The sequence below is a fragment of the Melozone crissalis genome, unplaced genomic scaffold, assembly GCF_028551555.1.
Source record: "Melozone crissalis strain CALT ecotype California unplaced genomic scaffold, PUWL_Pcris_2 ptg000019l_1, whole genome shotgun sequence".
Taxonomy (NCBI): domain Eukaryota; kingdom Metazoa; phylum Chordata; class Aves; order Passeriformes; family Passerellidae; genus Melozone; species Melozone crissalis.
Genome location: NW_026535797.1, coordinates 4,504,523 through 4,517,622, shown reverse-complemented (window position 1 = coordinate 4,517,622; position 13,100 = coordinate 4,504,523). Strand labels below are relative to the sequence as shown.

Sequence of the window (13,100 nt, the reverse complement as noted above, 5' to 3'; positions counted from 1 at the left end):
TTTGGTTGCTCCCACCATGAGAGACCATTCTGGTGACATCCCCAGGCTCTCCATGGCCCGTGTGCCAAGCTGGCAGCAACGTGCCCAGCACTGGGAGAAAGGCAGGCATGGATCTTCATCCAACAGGCCTCACCTCCTTTCCTTTCCTCCCCTACAGATGCTGCAAGCATAACTACAGACTACCCCACCACCTCCACTTCTTCAGGTGGGTCAGAATTTCTCTTGCCTTTTCTGGCTGGTGCTTTCTGCAGAAACAATTAGTGCCTCAGTGGTTGGGGTTTAGTCTCCTCTAAGGGAGAGCAGAGCCTGGAAAAAGCACAGCAGAACGCAGCTGAGACTGAGAGCTGCATGGGATCAGAATCATCCCTCTAGAAGTGCAGCCACAGCTGCTGGGGAGTCCACAATTGCGGCCACAGTGAAGATGCTGATGTGTGCTCAGGTACCACTGCTATGGCTGCCTGCACGCTGGGACTCTTTCAGGCAGTGTCCCCTCTTGGCTGGGGATGGGTGTGCAATTGTGTTTTTGTGGATCGCACCATGGGGACCATTCTGCTGACACCTCCAGCCTCTCCACTGCCCGTGTGCCACGCCGGCAGCAACGTGCCCAGCACTGGGAGAAAGGCGAACATGGATCTCCATCCAACAGGCCTCGCATCCTTCTTTCCTTTCCTCCCCTACAGGTGCCCCAAGAACAACTACATTCAGCCCCATCACCTCCGTTCCTTCAGGTGGGTCTGAATTTCTCCTGGGTTTTCTGGACATTGCTTTTTGCAGAAACAATTAGTGCCTCAGAGTTTGGTGTCTGGTTTTCTCCATAGGAGAGGAGAAACCAGGAAAAGCAGTTTAATACAGCCGAGATTGGGAGTTGTGGTGGCCTGAAATTCATGGAGTGATTTCTCTGTGGCAAGAGAAAATACCTTTGTGCTAAAATCTCTTCCCAAGTTTTCCACACCTCCTTCTCTCCCAGATGCCACCATCAGCCTGGTGAACGGCGGGAGCCGCTGCGAGGGTCGCGTGGAGATTTCCCACTCTGGGGGCCGGGGCACTGTCTGTGACGATGACTGGGACCTGAGCGATGCCCAGGTGGTGTGCAGGCAGCTGGGATGTGGCTCTGCTGTTTCTGCAACATCAGGGGCCTCCTTTGGACAAGGCAGTGGCAGCATCTACCTGGACGATGTGAACTGTGCAGGCTGGGAGTCATCCATCTTCCAGTGCAGTCACCGTGGTTGGGGCGTCCACAATTGCGGCCACAGTGAAGATGCTGGTGTTGTGTGCTCAGGTACCACTGGTCTGACTGCCTGCATGCTATGAATTTTTCAGAGGGTGGTCTTAGTTAGCTGGAATTAGATGGTTTGTTGGGGTGAGGGCAGGGTCACATTTTTGGTTGCTCCCACCATGAGAGACCATTCTGGTGACATCCCCAGGCTCTCCATGGCCCCTGTGCCAAGCTGGCAGCAACGTGCCCAGCACTGGGAGAAAGGCAGGCATGGATCTTCATCCAACAGGCCTCACCTCCTTTCCTTTCCTCCCCTACAGATGCTGCAAGCATAACTACAGACTACCCCACCACCTCCACTTCTTCAGGTGGGTCAGAATTTCTCTTGCCTTTTCTGGCTGGTGCTTTCTGCAGAAACAATTAGTGCCTCAGTGGTCGGGGTTTAGTCTCCTCTAAGGGAGAGCAGAGCCTGGAAAAAGCACAGCAGAACGCAGCTGAGACTGAGAGCTGCATGGGATCAGAATCATCCCTCTAGAAGTGCAGCCACAGCTGCTGGGGAGTCCACAATTGCGGCCACAGTGAAGATGCTGATGTGTGCTCAGGTACCACTGCTATGGCTGCCTGCACGCTGGGACTCTTTCAGGCAGTGTCCCCTCTTGGCTGGGGATGGGTGTGCAATTGTGTTTTTGTGGATCCCACCATGGGGACCATTCTGCTGACACCTCCAGCCTCTCCACTGCCCGTGTGCCACGCCGGCAGCAACGTGCCCAGCACTGGGAGAAAGGCGAACATGGATCTCCATCCAACAGGCCTCGCATCCTTCTTTCCTTTCCTCCCCTACAGGTGCCCCAAGAACAACTACATTTAGGCCCATCAACTCCGTTCCTTCAGGTGGGTCTGAATTTCCCCAGGGTTTTCTGGACATTGCTTTTTGCAGAAACAATTAGTGCCTCAGAGTTTGGTGTCTGGTTTTCTCCATAGGAGAGGAGAAACCAGGAAAAGCAGTTTAATACAGCCGAGATTGGGAGTTGTGGTGGCCTGAAATTCATGGAGTGATTTCTCTGTGGCAAGAGAACATGCCCTTGTGCTGAAATCTCTTGCCAAGGTTTCCACACCTCTTTCTCTCCCAGGTGCCACCATCAGCCTGGTGAACGGCGGGAGCCGCTGCGAGGGTCGCGTGGAGATTTCCCACTCTGGGGGCCGGGGCACTGTCTGTGACGATGACTGGGACCTGAGCGATGCCCAGGTGGTGTGCAGGCAGCTGGGATGTGGCTCTGCTGTTTCTGCAACATCAGGGGCCTCCTTTGGACAAGGCAGTGGCAGCATCTACCTGGACGATGTGAACTGTGCAGGCTGGGAGTCATCCATCTTCCAGTGCAGTCACCGTGGTTGGGGCGTCCACAATTGCGGCCACAGTGAAGATGCTGGTGTTGTGTGCTCAGGTACCACTGGTCTGACTGCCTGCATGCTATGAATTTTTCAGAGGGTGGTCTTAGATAGCTGGAATTAGATGGTTTGTTGGGGTGAGGGCAGGGTCATGTTTTTGGTTGCTCCCACCATGAGAGACCATTCTGGTGACATCCCCAGGCTCTCCATGGCCCGTGTGCCAAGCTGGCAGCAACGTGCCCAGCACTGGGAGAAAGGCAGGCATGGATCTTCATCCAACAGGCCTCACCTCCTTTCCTTTCCTCCCCTACAGATGCTGCAAGCATAACTACAGACTACCCCACCACCTCCACTTCTTCAGGTGGGTCAGAATTTCTCTTGCCTTTTCTGGCTGGTGCTTTCTGCAGAAACAATTAGTGCCTCAGTGGTTGGGGTTTAGTCTCCTCTAAGGGAGAGCAGAGCCTGGAAAAAGCACAGCAGAACGCAGCTGAGACTGAGAGCTGCATGGGATCAGAATCATCCCTCTAGAAGTGCAGCCACAGCTGCTGGGGAGTCCACAATTGTGGCCACAGTGAAGATGCTGATGTGTGCTCAGGTACCACTGCTATGGCTGCCTGCACGCTGGGACTCTTTCAGGCAGTGTCCCCTCTTGGCTGGGGATGGGTGTGCAATTGTGTTTTTGTGGATCCCACCATGGGGACCATTCTGCTGACACCTCCAGCCTCTCCACTGCCCGTGTGCCACGCCGGCAGCAACGTGCCCAGCACTGGGAGAAAGGCGAACATGGATCTCCATCCAACAGGCCTCGCATCCTTCTTTCCTTTCCTCCCCTACAGGTGCCCCAAGAACAACTACATTCAGCCCCATCACCTCCGTTCCTTCAGGTGGGTCTGAATTTCTCCTGGGTTTTCTGGACATTGCTTTTTGCAGAAACAATTAGTGCCTCAGAGTTTGGTGTCTGGTTTTCTCCATAGGAGAGGAGAAACCAGGAAAAGCAGTTTAATACAGCCGAGATTGGGAGTTGTGGTGGCCTGAAATTCATGGAGTGATTTCTCTGTGGCAAGAGAACATGCCTTTGTGCTGAAATCTCTTGCCAAGGTTTCCACACCTCTTTCTCTCCCAGGTGCCACCATCAGCCTGGTGAACGGCGGGAGCCGCTGCGAGGGTCGCGTGGAGATTTCCCACTCTGGGGGCCGGGGCACTGTCTGTGACGATGGCTGGGACCTGAGCGATGCCCAGGTGGTGTGCAGGCAGCTGGGATGTGGCTCTGCTGTTTCTGCAACATCAGGGGCCTCCTTTGGACAAGGCAGTGGCAGCATCTACCTGGACGATGTGAACTGTGCAGGCTGGGAGTCATCCATCTTCCAGTGCAGTCACCGTGGTTGGGGCGTCCACAATTGCGGCCACAGTGAAGATGCTGGTGTTGTGTGCTCAGGTACCACTGGTCTGACTGCCTGCATACTATGAATTTTTCAGAGATTGGTCTTAGTTAGCTGGAATTAGATGGTTTGTTGGGGTGAGGGCAGGGTCACGTTTTTGGTTGCTCCCACCATGAGAGACCATTCTGGTGACATCCCCAGGCTCTCCATGGCCCCTGTGCCAAGCTGGCAGCAACGTGCCCAGCACTGGGAGAAAGGCAGGCATGGATCTTCATCCAACAGGCCTCACCTCCTTTCCTTTCCTCCCCTACAGATGCTGCAAGCATAACTACAGACTACCCCACCACCTCCACTTCTTCAGGTGGGTCAGAATTTCTCTTGCCTTTTCTGGCTGGTGCTTTCTGCAGAAACAATTAGTGCCTCAGTGGTTGGGGTTTAGTCTCCTCTAAGGGAGAGCAGAGCCTGGAAAAAGCACAGCAGAACGCAGCTGAGACTGAGAGCTGCATGGGATCAGAATCATCCCTCTAGAAGTGCAGCCACAGCTGCTGGGGAGTCCACAATTGCGGCCACAGTGAAGATGCTGATGTGTGCTCAGGTACCACTGCTATGGCTGCCTGCATGCTGGGACTCTTTCAGGCAGTGTCCCCTCTTGGCTGGGGATGGGTGTGCAATTGTGTTTTTGTGGATCCCACCATGGGGACCATTCTGCTGACACCTCCAGCCTCTCCACTGCCCGTGTGCCACGCCGGCAGCAACGTGCCCAGCACTGGGAGAAAGGCGAACATGGATCTCCATCCAACAGGCCTCGCATCCTTCTTTCCTTTCCTCCCCTACAGGTGCCCCAAGAACAACTACATTTAGGCCCATCAACTCCGTTCCTTCAGGTGGGTCTGAATTTCCCCAGGGTTTTCTGGACATTGCTTTTTGCAGAAACAATTAGTGCCTCAGAGTTTGGTGTCTGGTTTTCTCCATAGGAGAGGAGAAACCAGGAAAAGCAGTTTAATACAGCCGAGATTGGGAGTTGTGGTGGCCTGAAATTCATGGAGTGATTTCTCTGTGGCAAGAGAACATGCCCTTGTGCTGAAATCTCTTGCCAAGGTTTCCACACCTCTTTCTCTCCCAGGTGCCACCATCAGCCTGGTGAACGGCGGGAGCCGCTGCGAGGGTCGCGTGGAGATTTCCCACTCTGGGGGCCGGGGCACTGTCTGTGACGATGACTGGGACCTGAGTGATGCCCAGGTGGTGTGCAGGCAGCTGGGATGTGGCTCTGCTGTTTCTGCAACATCAGGGGCCTCCTTTGGACAAGGCAGTGGCAGCATCTACCTGGACGATGTGAACTGTGCAGGCTGGGAGTCATCCATCTTCCAGTGCAGTCACCGTGGTTGGGGCGTCCACAATTGCGGCCACAGTGAAGATGCTGGTGTTGTGTGCTCAGGTACCACTGGTCTGACTGCCTGCATGCTATGAATTTTTCAGAGGGTGGTCTTAGATAGCTGGAATTAGATGGTTTGTTGGGGTGAGGGCAGGGTCATGTTTTTGGTTGCTCCCACCATGAGAGACCATTCTGGTGACATCCCCAGGCTCTCCATGGCCCGTGTGCCAAGCTGGCAGCAACGTGCCCAGCACTGGGAGAAAGGCAGGCATGGATCTTCATCCAACAGGCCTCACCTCCTTTCCTTTCCTCCCCTACAGATGCTGCAAGCATAACTACAGACTACCCCACCACCTCCACTTCTTCAGGTGGGTCAGAATTTCTCTTGCCTTTTCTGGCTGGTGCTTTCTGCAGAAACAATTAGTGCCTCAGTGGTTGGGGTTTAGTCTCCTCTAAGGGAGAGCAGAGCCTGGAAAAAGCACAGCAGAACGCAGCTGAGACTGAGAGCTGCATGGGATCAGAATCATCCCTCTAGAAGTGCAGCCACAGCTGCTGGGGAGTCCACAATTGCGGCCACAGTGAAGATGCTGATGTGTGCTCAGGTACCACTGCTATGGCTGCCTGCACGCTGGGACTCTTTCAGGCAGTGTCCCCTCTTGGCTGGGGATGGGTGTGCAATTGTGTTTTTGTGGATCCCACCATGGGGACCATTCTGCTGACACCTCCAGCCTCTCCACTGCCCGTGTGCCACGCCGGCAGCAACGTGCCCAGCACTGGGAGAAAGGCGAACATGGATCTCCATCCAACAGGCCTCGCATCCTTCTTTCCTTTCCTCCCCTACAGGTGCCCCAAGAACAACTACATTCAGCCCCATCACCTCCGTTCCTTCAGGTGGGTCTGAATTTCTCCTGGGTTTTCTGGACATTGCTTTTTGCAGAAACAATTAGTGCCTCAGAGTTTGGTGTCTGGTTTTCTCCATAGGAGAGGAGAAACCAGGAAAAGCAGTTTAATACAGCCGAGATTGGGAGTTGTGGTGGCCTGAAATTCATGGAGTGATTTCTCTGTGGCAAGAGAAAATACCTTTGTGCTAAAATCTCTTCCCAAGTTTTCCACACCTCCTTCTCTCCCAGATGCCACCATCAGCCTGGTGAACGGCGGGAGCCGCTGCGAGGGTCGCGTGGAGATTTCCCACTCTGGGGGCCGGGGCACTGTCTGTGACGATGACTGGGACCTGAGCGATGCCCAGGTGGTGTGCAGGCAGCTGGGATGTGGCTCTGCTGTTTCTGCAACATCAGGGGCCTCCTTTGGACAAGGCAGTGGCAGCATCTACCTGGACGATGTGAACTGTGCAGGCTGGGAGTCATCCATCTTCCAGTGCAGTCACCGTGGTTGGGGCGTCCACAATTGCGGCCACAGTGAAGATGCTGGTGTTGTGTGCTCAGGTACCACTGGTCTGACTGCCTGCATGCTATGAATTTTTCAGAGGGTGGTCTTAGTTAGCTGGAATTAGATGGTTTGTTGGGGTGAGGGCAGGGTCACGTTTTTGGTTGCTCCCACCATGAGAGACCATTCTGGTGACATCCCCAGGCTCTCCATGGCCCGTGTGCCAAGCTGGCAGCAACGTGCCCAGCACTGGGAGAAAGGCAGGCATGGATCTTCATCCAACAGGCCTCACCTCCTTTCCTTTCCTCCCCTACAGATGCTGCAAGCATAACTACAGACTACCCCACCACCTCCACTTCTTCAGGTGGGTCAGAATTTCTCTTGCCTTTTCTGGCTGGTGCTTTCTGCAGAAACAATTAGTGCCTCAGTGGTTGGGGTTTAGTCTCCTCTAAGGGAGAGCAGAGCCTGGAAAAAGCACAGCAGAACGCAGCTGAGACTGAGAGCTGCATGGGATCAGAATCATCCCTCTAGAAGTGCAGCCACAGCTGCTGGGGAGTCCACAATTGCGGCCACAGTGAAGATGCTGATGTGTGCTCAGGTACCACTGCTATGGCTGCCTGCATGCTGGGACTCTTTCAGGCAGTGTCCCCTCTTGGCTGGGGATGGGTGTGCAATTGTGTTTTTGTGGATCCCACCATGGGGACCATTCTGCTGACACCTCCAGCCTCTCCACTGCCCGTGTGCCACGCCGGCAGCAACGTGCCCAGCACTGGGAGAAAGGCGAACATGGATCTCCATCCAACAGGCCTCGCATCCTTCTTTCCTTTCCTCCCCTACAGGTGCCCCAAGAACAACTACATTTAGGCCCATCAACTCCGTTCCTTCAGGTGGGTCTGAATTTCCCCAGGGTTTTCTGGACATTGCTTTTTGCAGAAACAATTAGTGCCTCAGAGTTTGGTGTCTGGTTTTCTCCATAGGAGAGGAGAAACCAGGAAAAGCAGTTTAATACAGCCGAGATTGGGAGTTGTGGTGGCCTGAAATTCATGGAGTGATTTCTCTGTGGCAAGAGAACATGCCCTTGTGCTGAAATCTCTTGCCAAGGTTTCCACACCTCTTTCTCTCCCAGGTGCCACCATCAGCCTGGTGAACGGCGGGAGCCGCTGCGAGGGTCGCGTGGAGATTTCCCACTCTGGGGGCCGGGGCACTGTCTGTGACGATGACTGGGACCTGAGTGATGCCCAGGTGGTGTGCAGGCAGCTGGGATGTGGAGATGCTGTTTCTGCAACATCAGGGGCCTCCTTTGGACAAGGCAGTGGCAGCATCTACCTGGACGATGTGAACTGTGCAGGCTGGGAGTCATCCATCTTCCAGTGCAGTCACCGTGGTTGGGGCGTCCACAATTGCGGCCACAGTGAAGATGCTGGTGTTGTGTGCTCAGGTACCACTGGTCTGACTGCCTGCATGCTATGAATTTTTCAGAGGGTGGTCTTAGATAGCTGGAATTAGATGGTTTGTTGGGGTGAGGGCAGGGTCATGTTTTTGGTTGCTCCCACCATGAGAGACCATTCTGGTGACATCCCCAGGCTCTCCATGGCCCGTGTGCCAAGCTGGCAGCAACGTGCCCAGCACTGGGAGAAAGGCAGGCATGGATCTTCATCCAACAGGCCTCACCTCCTTTCCTTTCCTCCCCTACAGATGCTGCAAGCATAACTACAGACTACCCCACCACCTCCACTTCTTCAGGTGGGTCAGAATTTCTCTTGCCTTTTCTGGCTGGTGCTTTCTGCAGAAACAATTAGTGCCTCAGTGGTTGGGGTTTAGTCTCCTCTAAGGGAGAGCAGAGCCTGGAAAAAGCACAGCAGAACGCAGCTGAGACTGAGAGCTGCATGGGATCAGAATCATCCCTCTAGAAGTGCAGCCACAGCTGCTGGGGAGTCCACAATTGCGGCCACAGTGAAGATGCTGATGTGTGCTCAGGTACCACTGCTATGGCTGCCTGCACGCTGGGACTCTTTCAGGCAGTGTCCCCTCTTGGCTGGGGATGGGTGTGCAATTGTGTTTTTGTGGATCCCACCATGGGGACCATTCTGCTGACACCTCCAGCCTCTCCACTGCCCGTGTGCCACGCCGGCAGCAACGTGCCCAGCACTGGGAGAAAGGCGAACATGGATCTCCATCCAACAGGCCTCGCATCCTTCTTTCCTTTCCTCCCCTACAGGTGCCCCAAGAACAACTACATTCAGCCCCATCACCTCCGTTCCTTCAGGTGGGTCTGAATTTCTCCTGGGTTTTCTGGACATTGCTTTTTGCAGAAACAATTAGTGCCTCAGAGTTTGGTGTCTGGTTTTCTCCATAGGAGAGGAGAAACCAGGAAAAGCAGTTTAATACAGCCGAGATTGGGAGTTGTGGTGGCCTGAAATTCATGGAGTGATTTCTCTGTGGCAAGAGAAAATACCTTTGTGCTAAAATCTCTTCCCAAGTTTTCCACACCTCCTTCTCTCCCAGATGCCACCATCAGCCTGGTGAACGGCGGGAGCCGCTGCGAGGGTCGCGTGGAGATTTCCCACTCTGGGGGCCGGGGCACTGTCTGTGACGATGACTGGGACCTGAGCGATGCCCAGGTGGTGTGCAGGCAGCTGGGATGTGGCTCTGCTGTTTCTGCAACATCAGGGGCCTCCTTTGGACAAGGCAGTGGCAGCATCTACCTGGACGATGTGAACTGTGCAGGCTGGGAGTCATCCATCTTCCAGTGCAGTCACCGTGGTTGGGGCGTCCACAATTGCGGCCACAGTGAAGATGCTGGTGTTGTGTGCTCAGGTACCACTGGTCTGACTGCCTGCATGCTATGAATTTTTCAGAGGGTGGTCTTAGTTAGCTGGAATTAGATGGTTTGTTGGGGTGAGGGCAGGGTCACGTTTTTGGTTGCTCCCACCATGAGAGACCATTCTGGTGACATCCCCAGGCTCTCCATGGCCCCTGTGCCAAGCTGGCAGCAACGTGCCCAGCACTGGGAGAAAGGCAGGCATGGATCTTCATCCAACAGGCCTCACCTCCTTTCCTTTCCTCCCCTACAGATGCTGCAAGCATAACTACAGACTACCCCACCACCTCCACTTCTTCAGGTGGGTCAGAATTTCTCTTGCCTTTTCTGGCTGGTGCTTTCTGCAGAAACAATTAGTGCCTCAGTGGTTGGGGTTTAGTCTCCTCTAAGGGAGAGCAGAGCCTGGAAAAAGCACAGCAGAACGCAGCTGAGACTGAGAGCTGCATGGGATCAGAATCATCCCTCTAGAAGTGCAGCCACAGCTGCTGGGGAGTCCACAATTGCGGCCACAGTGAAGATGCTGATGTGTGCTCAGGTACCACTGCTATGGCTGCCTGCATGCTGGGACTCTTTCAGGCAGTGTCCCCTCTTGGCTGGGGATGGGTGTGCAATTGTGTTTTTGTGGATCCCACCATGGGGACCATTCTGCTGACACCTCCAGCCTCTCCACTGCCCGTGTGCCACGCCGGCAGCAACGTGCCCAGCACTGGGAGAAAGGCGAACATGGATCTCCATCCAACAGGCCTCGCATCCTTCTTTCCTTTCCTCCCCTACAGGTGCCCCAAGAACAACTACATTCAGGCCCATCACCTCCGTTCCTTCAGGTGGGTCTGAATTTCCCCAGGGTTTTCTGGACATTGCTTTTTGCAGAAACAATTAGTGCCTCAGAGTTTGGTGTCTGGTTTTCTCCATAGGAGAGGAGAAACCAGGAAAAGCAGTTTAATACAGCCGAGATTGGGAGTTGTGGTGGCCTGAAATTCATGGAGTGATTTCTCTGTGGCAAGAGAACATGCCCTTGTGCTGAAATCTCTTGCCAAGGTTTCCACACCTCTTTCTCTCCCAGGTGCCACCATCAGCCTGGTGAACGGCGGGAGCCGCTGCGAGGGTCGCGTGGAGATTTCCCACTCTGGGGGCCGGGGCACTGTCTGTGACGATGACTGGGACCTGAGTGATGCCCAGGTGGTGTGCAGGCAGCTGGGATGTGGAGATGCTGTTTCTGCAACATCAGGGGCCTCCTTTGGACAAGGCAGTGGCAGCATCTACCTGGACGATGTGAACTGTGCAGGCTGGGAGTCATCCATCTTCCAGTGCAGTCACCGTGGTTGGGGCGTCCACAATTGCGGCCACAGTGAAGATGCTGGTGTTGTGTGCTCAGGTACCACTGGTCTGACTGCCTGCATACTATGAATTTTTCAGAGGGTGGTCTTAGATAGCTGGAATTAGATGGTTTGTTGGGGTGAGGGCAGGGTCATGTTTTTGGTTGCTCCCACCATGAGAGACCATTCTGGTGACATCCCCAGGCTCTCCATGGCCCGTGTGCCAAGCTGGCAGCAACGTGCCCAGCACTGGGAGAAAGGCAGGCATGGATCTTCATCCAACAGGCCTCACCTCCTTTCCTTTCCTCCCCTACAGATGCTGCAAGCATAACTACAGACTACCCCACCACCTCCACTTCTTCAGGTGGGTCAGAATTTCTCTTGCCTTTTCTGGCTGGTGCTTTCTGCAGAAACAATTAGTGCCTCAGTGGTTGGGGTTTAGTCTCCTCTAAGGGAGAGCAGAGCCTGGAAAAAGCACAGCAGAACGCAGCTGAGACTGAGAGCTGCATGGGATCAGAATCATCCCTCTAGAAGTGCAGCCACAGCTGCTGGGGAGTCCACAATTGCGGCCACAGTGAAGATGCTGATGTGTGCTCAGGTACCACTGCTATGGCTGCCTGCACGCTGGGACTCTTTCAGGCAGTGTCCCCTCTTGGCTGGGGATGGGTGTGCAATTGTGTTTTTGTGGATCCCACCATGGGGACCATTCTGCTGACACCTCCAGCCTCTCCACTGCCCGTGTGCCACGCCGGCAGCAACGTGCCCAGCACTGGGAGAAAGGCGAACATGGATCTCCATCCAACAGGCCTCGCATCCTTCTTTCCTTTCCTCCCCTACAGGTGCCCCAAGAACAACTACATTCAGCCCCATCACCTCCGTTCCTTCAGGTGGGTCTGAATTTCTCCTGGGTTTTCTGGACATTGCTTTTTGCAGAAACAATTAGTGCCTCAGAGTTTGGTGTCTGGTTTTCTCCATAGGAGAGGAGAAACCAGGAAAAGCAGTTTAATACAGCCGAGATTGGGAGTTGTGGTGGCCTGAAATTCATGGAGTGATTTCTCTGTGGCAAGAGAAAATACCTTTGTGCTAAAATCTCTTCCCAAGTTTTCCACACCTCCTTCTCTCCCAGATGCCACCATCAGCCTGGTGAACGGCGGGAGCCGCTGCGAGGGTCGCGTGGAGATTTCCCACTCTGGGGGCCGGGGCACTGTCTGTGACGATGACTGGGACCTGAGCGATGCCCAGGTGGTGTGCAGGCAGCTGGGATGTGGCTCTGCTGTTTCTGCAACATCAGGGGCCTCCTTCGGACAAGGCAGTGGCAGCATCTACCTGGACGATGTGAACTGTGCAGGCTGGGAGTCATCCATCTTCCAGTGCAGTCACCGTGGTTGGGGCGTCCACAATTGCGGCCACAGTGAAGATGCTGGTGTTGTGTGCTCAGGTACCACTGGTCTGACTGCCTGCATGCTATGAATTTTTCAGAGGGTGGTCTTAGTTAGCTGGAATTAGATGGTTTGTTGGGGTGAGGGCAGGGTCACGTTTTTGGTTGCTCCCACCATGAGAGACCATTCTGGTGACATCCCCAGGCTCTCCATGGCCCGTGTGCCAAGCTGGCAGCAACGTGCCCAGCACTGGGAGAAAGGCAGGCATGGATCTTCATCCAACAGGCCTCACCTCCTTTCCTTTCCTCCCCTACAGATGCTGCAAGCATAACTACAGACTACCCCACCACCTCCACTTCTTCAGGTGGGTCAGAATTTCTCTTGCCTTTTCTGGCTGGTGCTTTCTGCAGAAACAATTAGTGCCTCAGTGGTTGGGGTTTAGTCTCCTCTAAGGGAGAGCAGAGCCTGGAAAAAGCACAGCAGAACGCAGCTGAGACTGAGAGCTGCATGGGATCAGAATCATCCCTCTAGAAGTGCAGCCACAGCTGCTGGGGAGTCCACAATTGCGGCCACAGTGAAGATGCTGATGTGTGCTCAGGTACCACTGCTATGGCTGCCTGCACGCTGGGACTCTTTCAGGCAGTGTCCCCTCTTGGCTGGGGATGGGTGTGCAATTGTGTTTTTGTGGATCCCACCATGGGGACCATTCTGCTGACACCTCCAGCCTCTCCACTGCCCGTGTGCCACGCCGGCAGCAACGTGCCCAGCACTGGGAGAAAGGCGAACATGGATCTCCATCCAACAGGCCTCGCATCCTTCTTTCCTTTCCTCCCCTACAGGTGCCCCAA

The 13,100-nt window shown here is 54.5% G+C and overlaps 1 protein-coding gene across 1 annotated transcript in view; it reads left to right on the top strand.

Annotated features, from left to right (window-relative positions):
- Window positions 1-13,100, top strand: part of DMBT1 (deleted in malignant brain tumors 1) — a 61,880-nt gene that overhangs the window by 15,655 nt on the left and 33,125 nt on the right. The window contains exons 22-34 of the mRNA XM_054277256.1: window positions 968-1,279; window positions 1,537-1,584; window positions 2,060-2,107; window positions 2,347-2,667; window positions 2,700-2,702; window positions 3,726-4,046; window positions 5,105-5,416; window positions 5,674-5,721; window positions 6,484-6,820; window positions 7,876-8,183; window positions 9,242-9,578; window positions 10,634-10,941; window positions 12,000-12,311. Of these exons, the coding sequence (XP_054133231.1) occupies window positions 968-1,279; window positions 1,537-1,584; window positions 2,060-2,107; window positions 2,347-2,667; window positions 2,700-2,702; window positions 3,726-4,046; window positions 5,105-5,416; window positions 5,674-5,721; window positions 6,484-6,820; window positions 7,876-8,183; window positions 9,242-9,578; window positions 10,634-10,941; window positions 12,000-12,311 (3,015 nt within the window). The remainder of the gene's footprint in view (window positions 1-967; window positions 1,280-1,536; window positions 1,585-2,059; window positions 2,108-2,346; window positions 2,668-2,699; window positions 2,703-3,725; window positions 4,047-5,104; window positions 5,417-5,673; window positions 5,722-6,483; window positions 6,821-7,875; window positions 8,184-9,241; window positions 9,579-10,633; window positions 10,942-11,999; window positions 12,312-13,100) is intronic.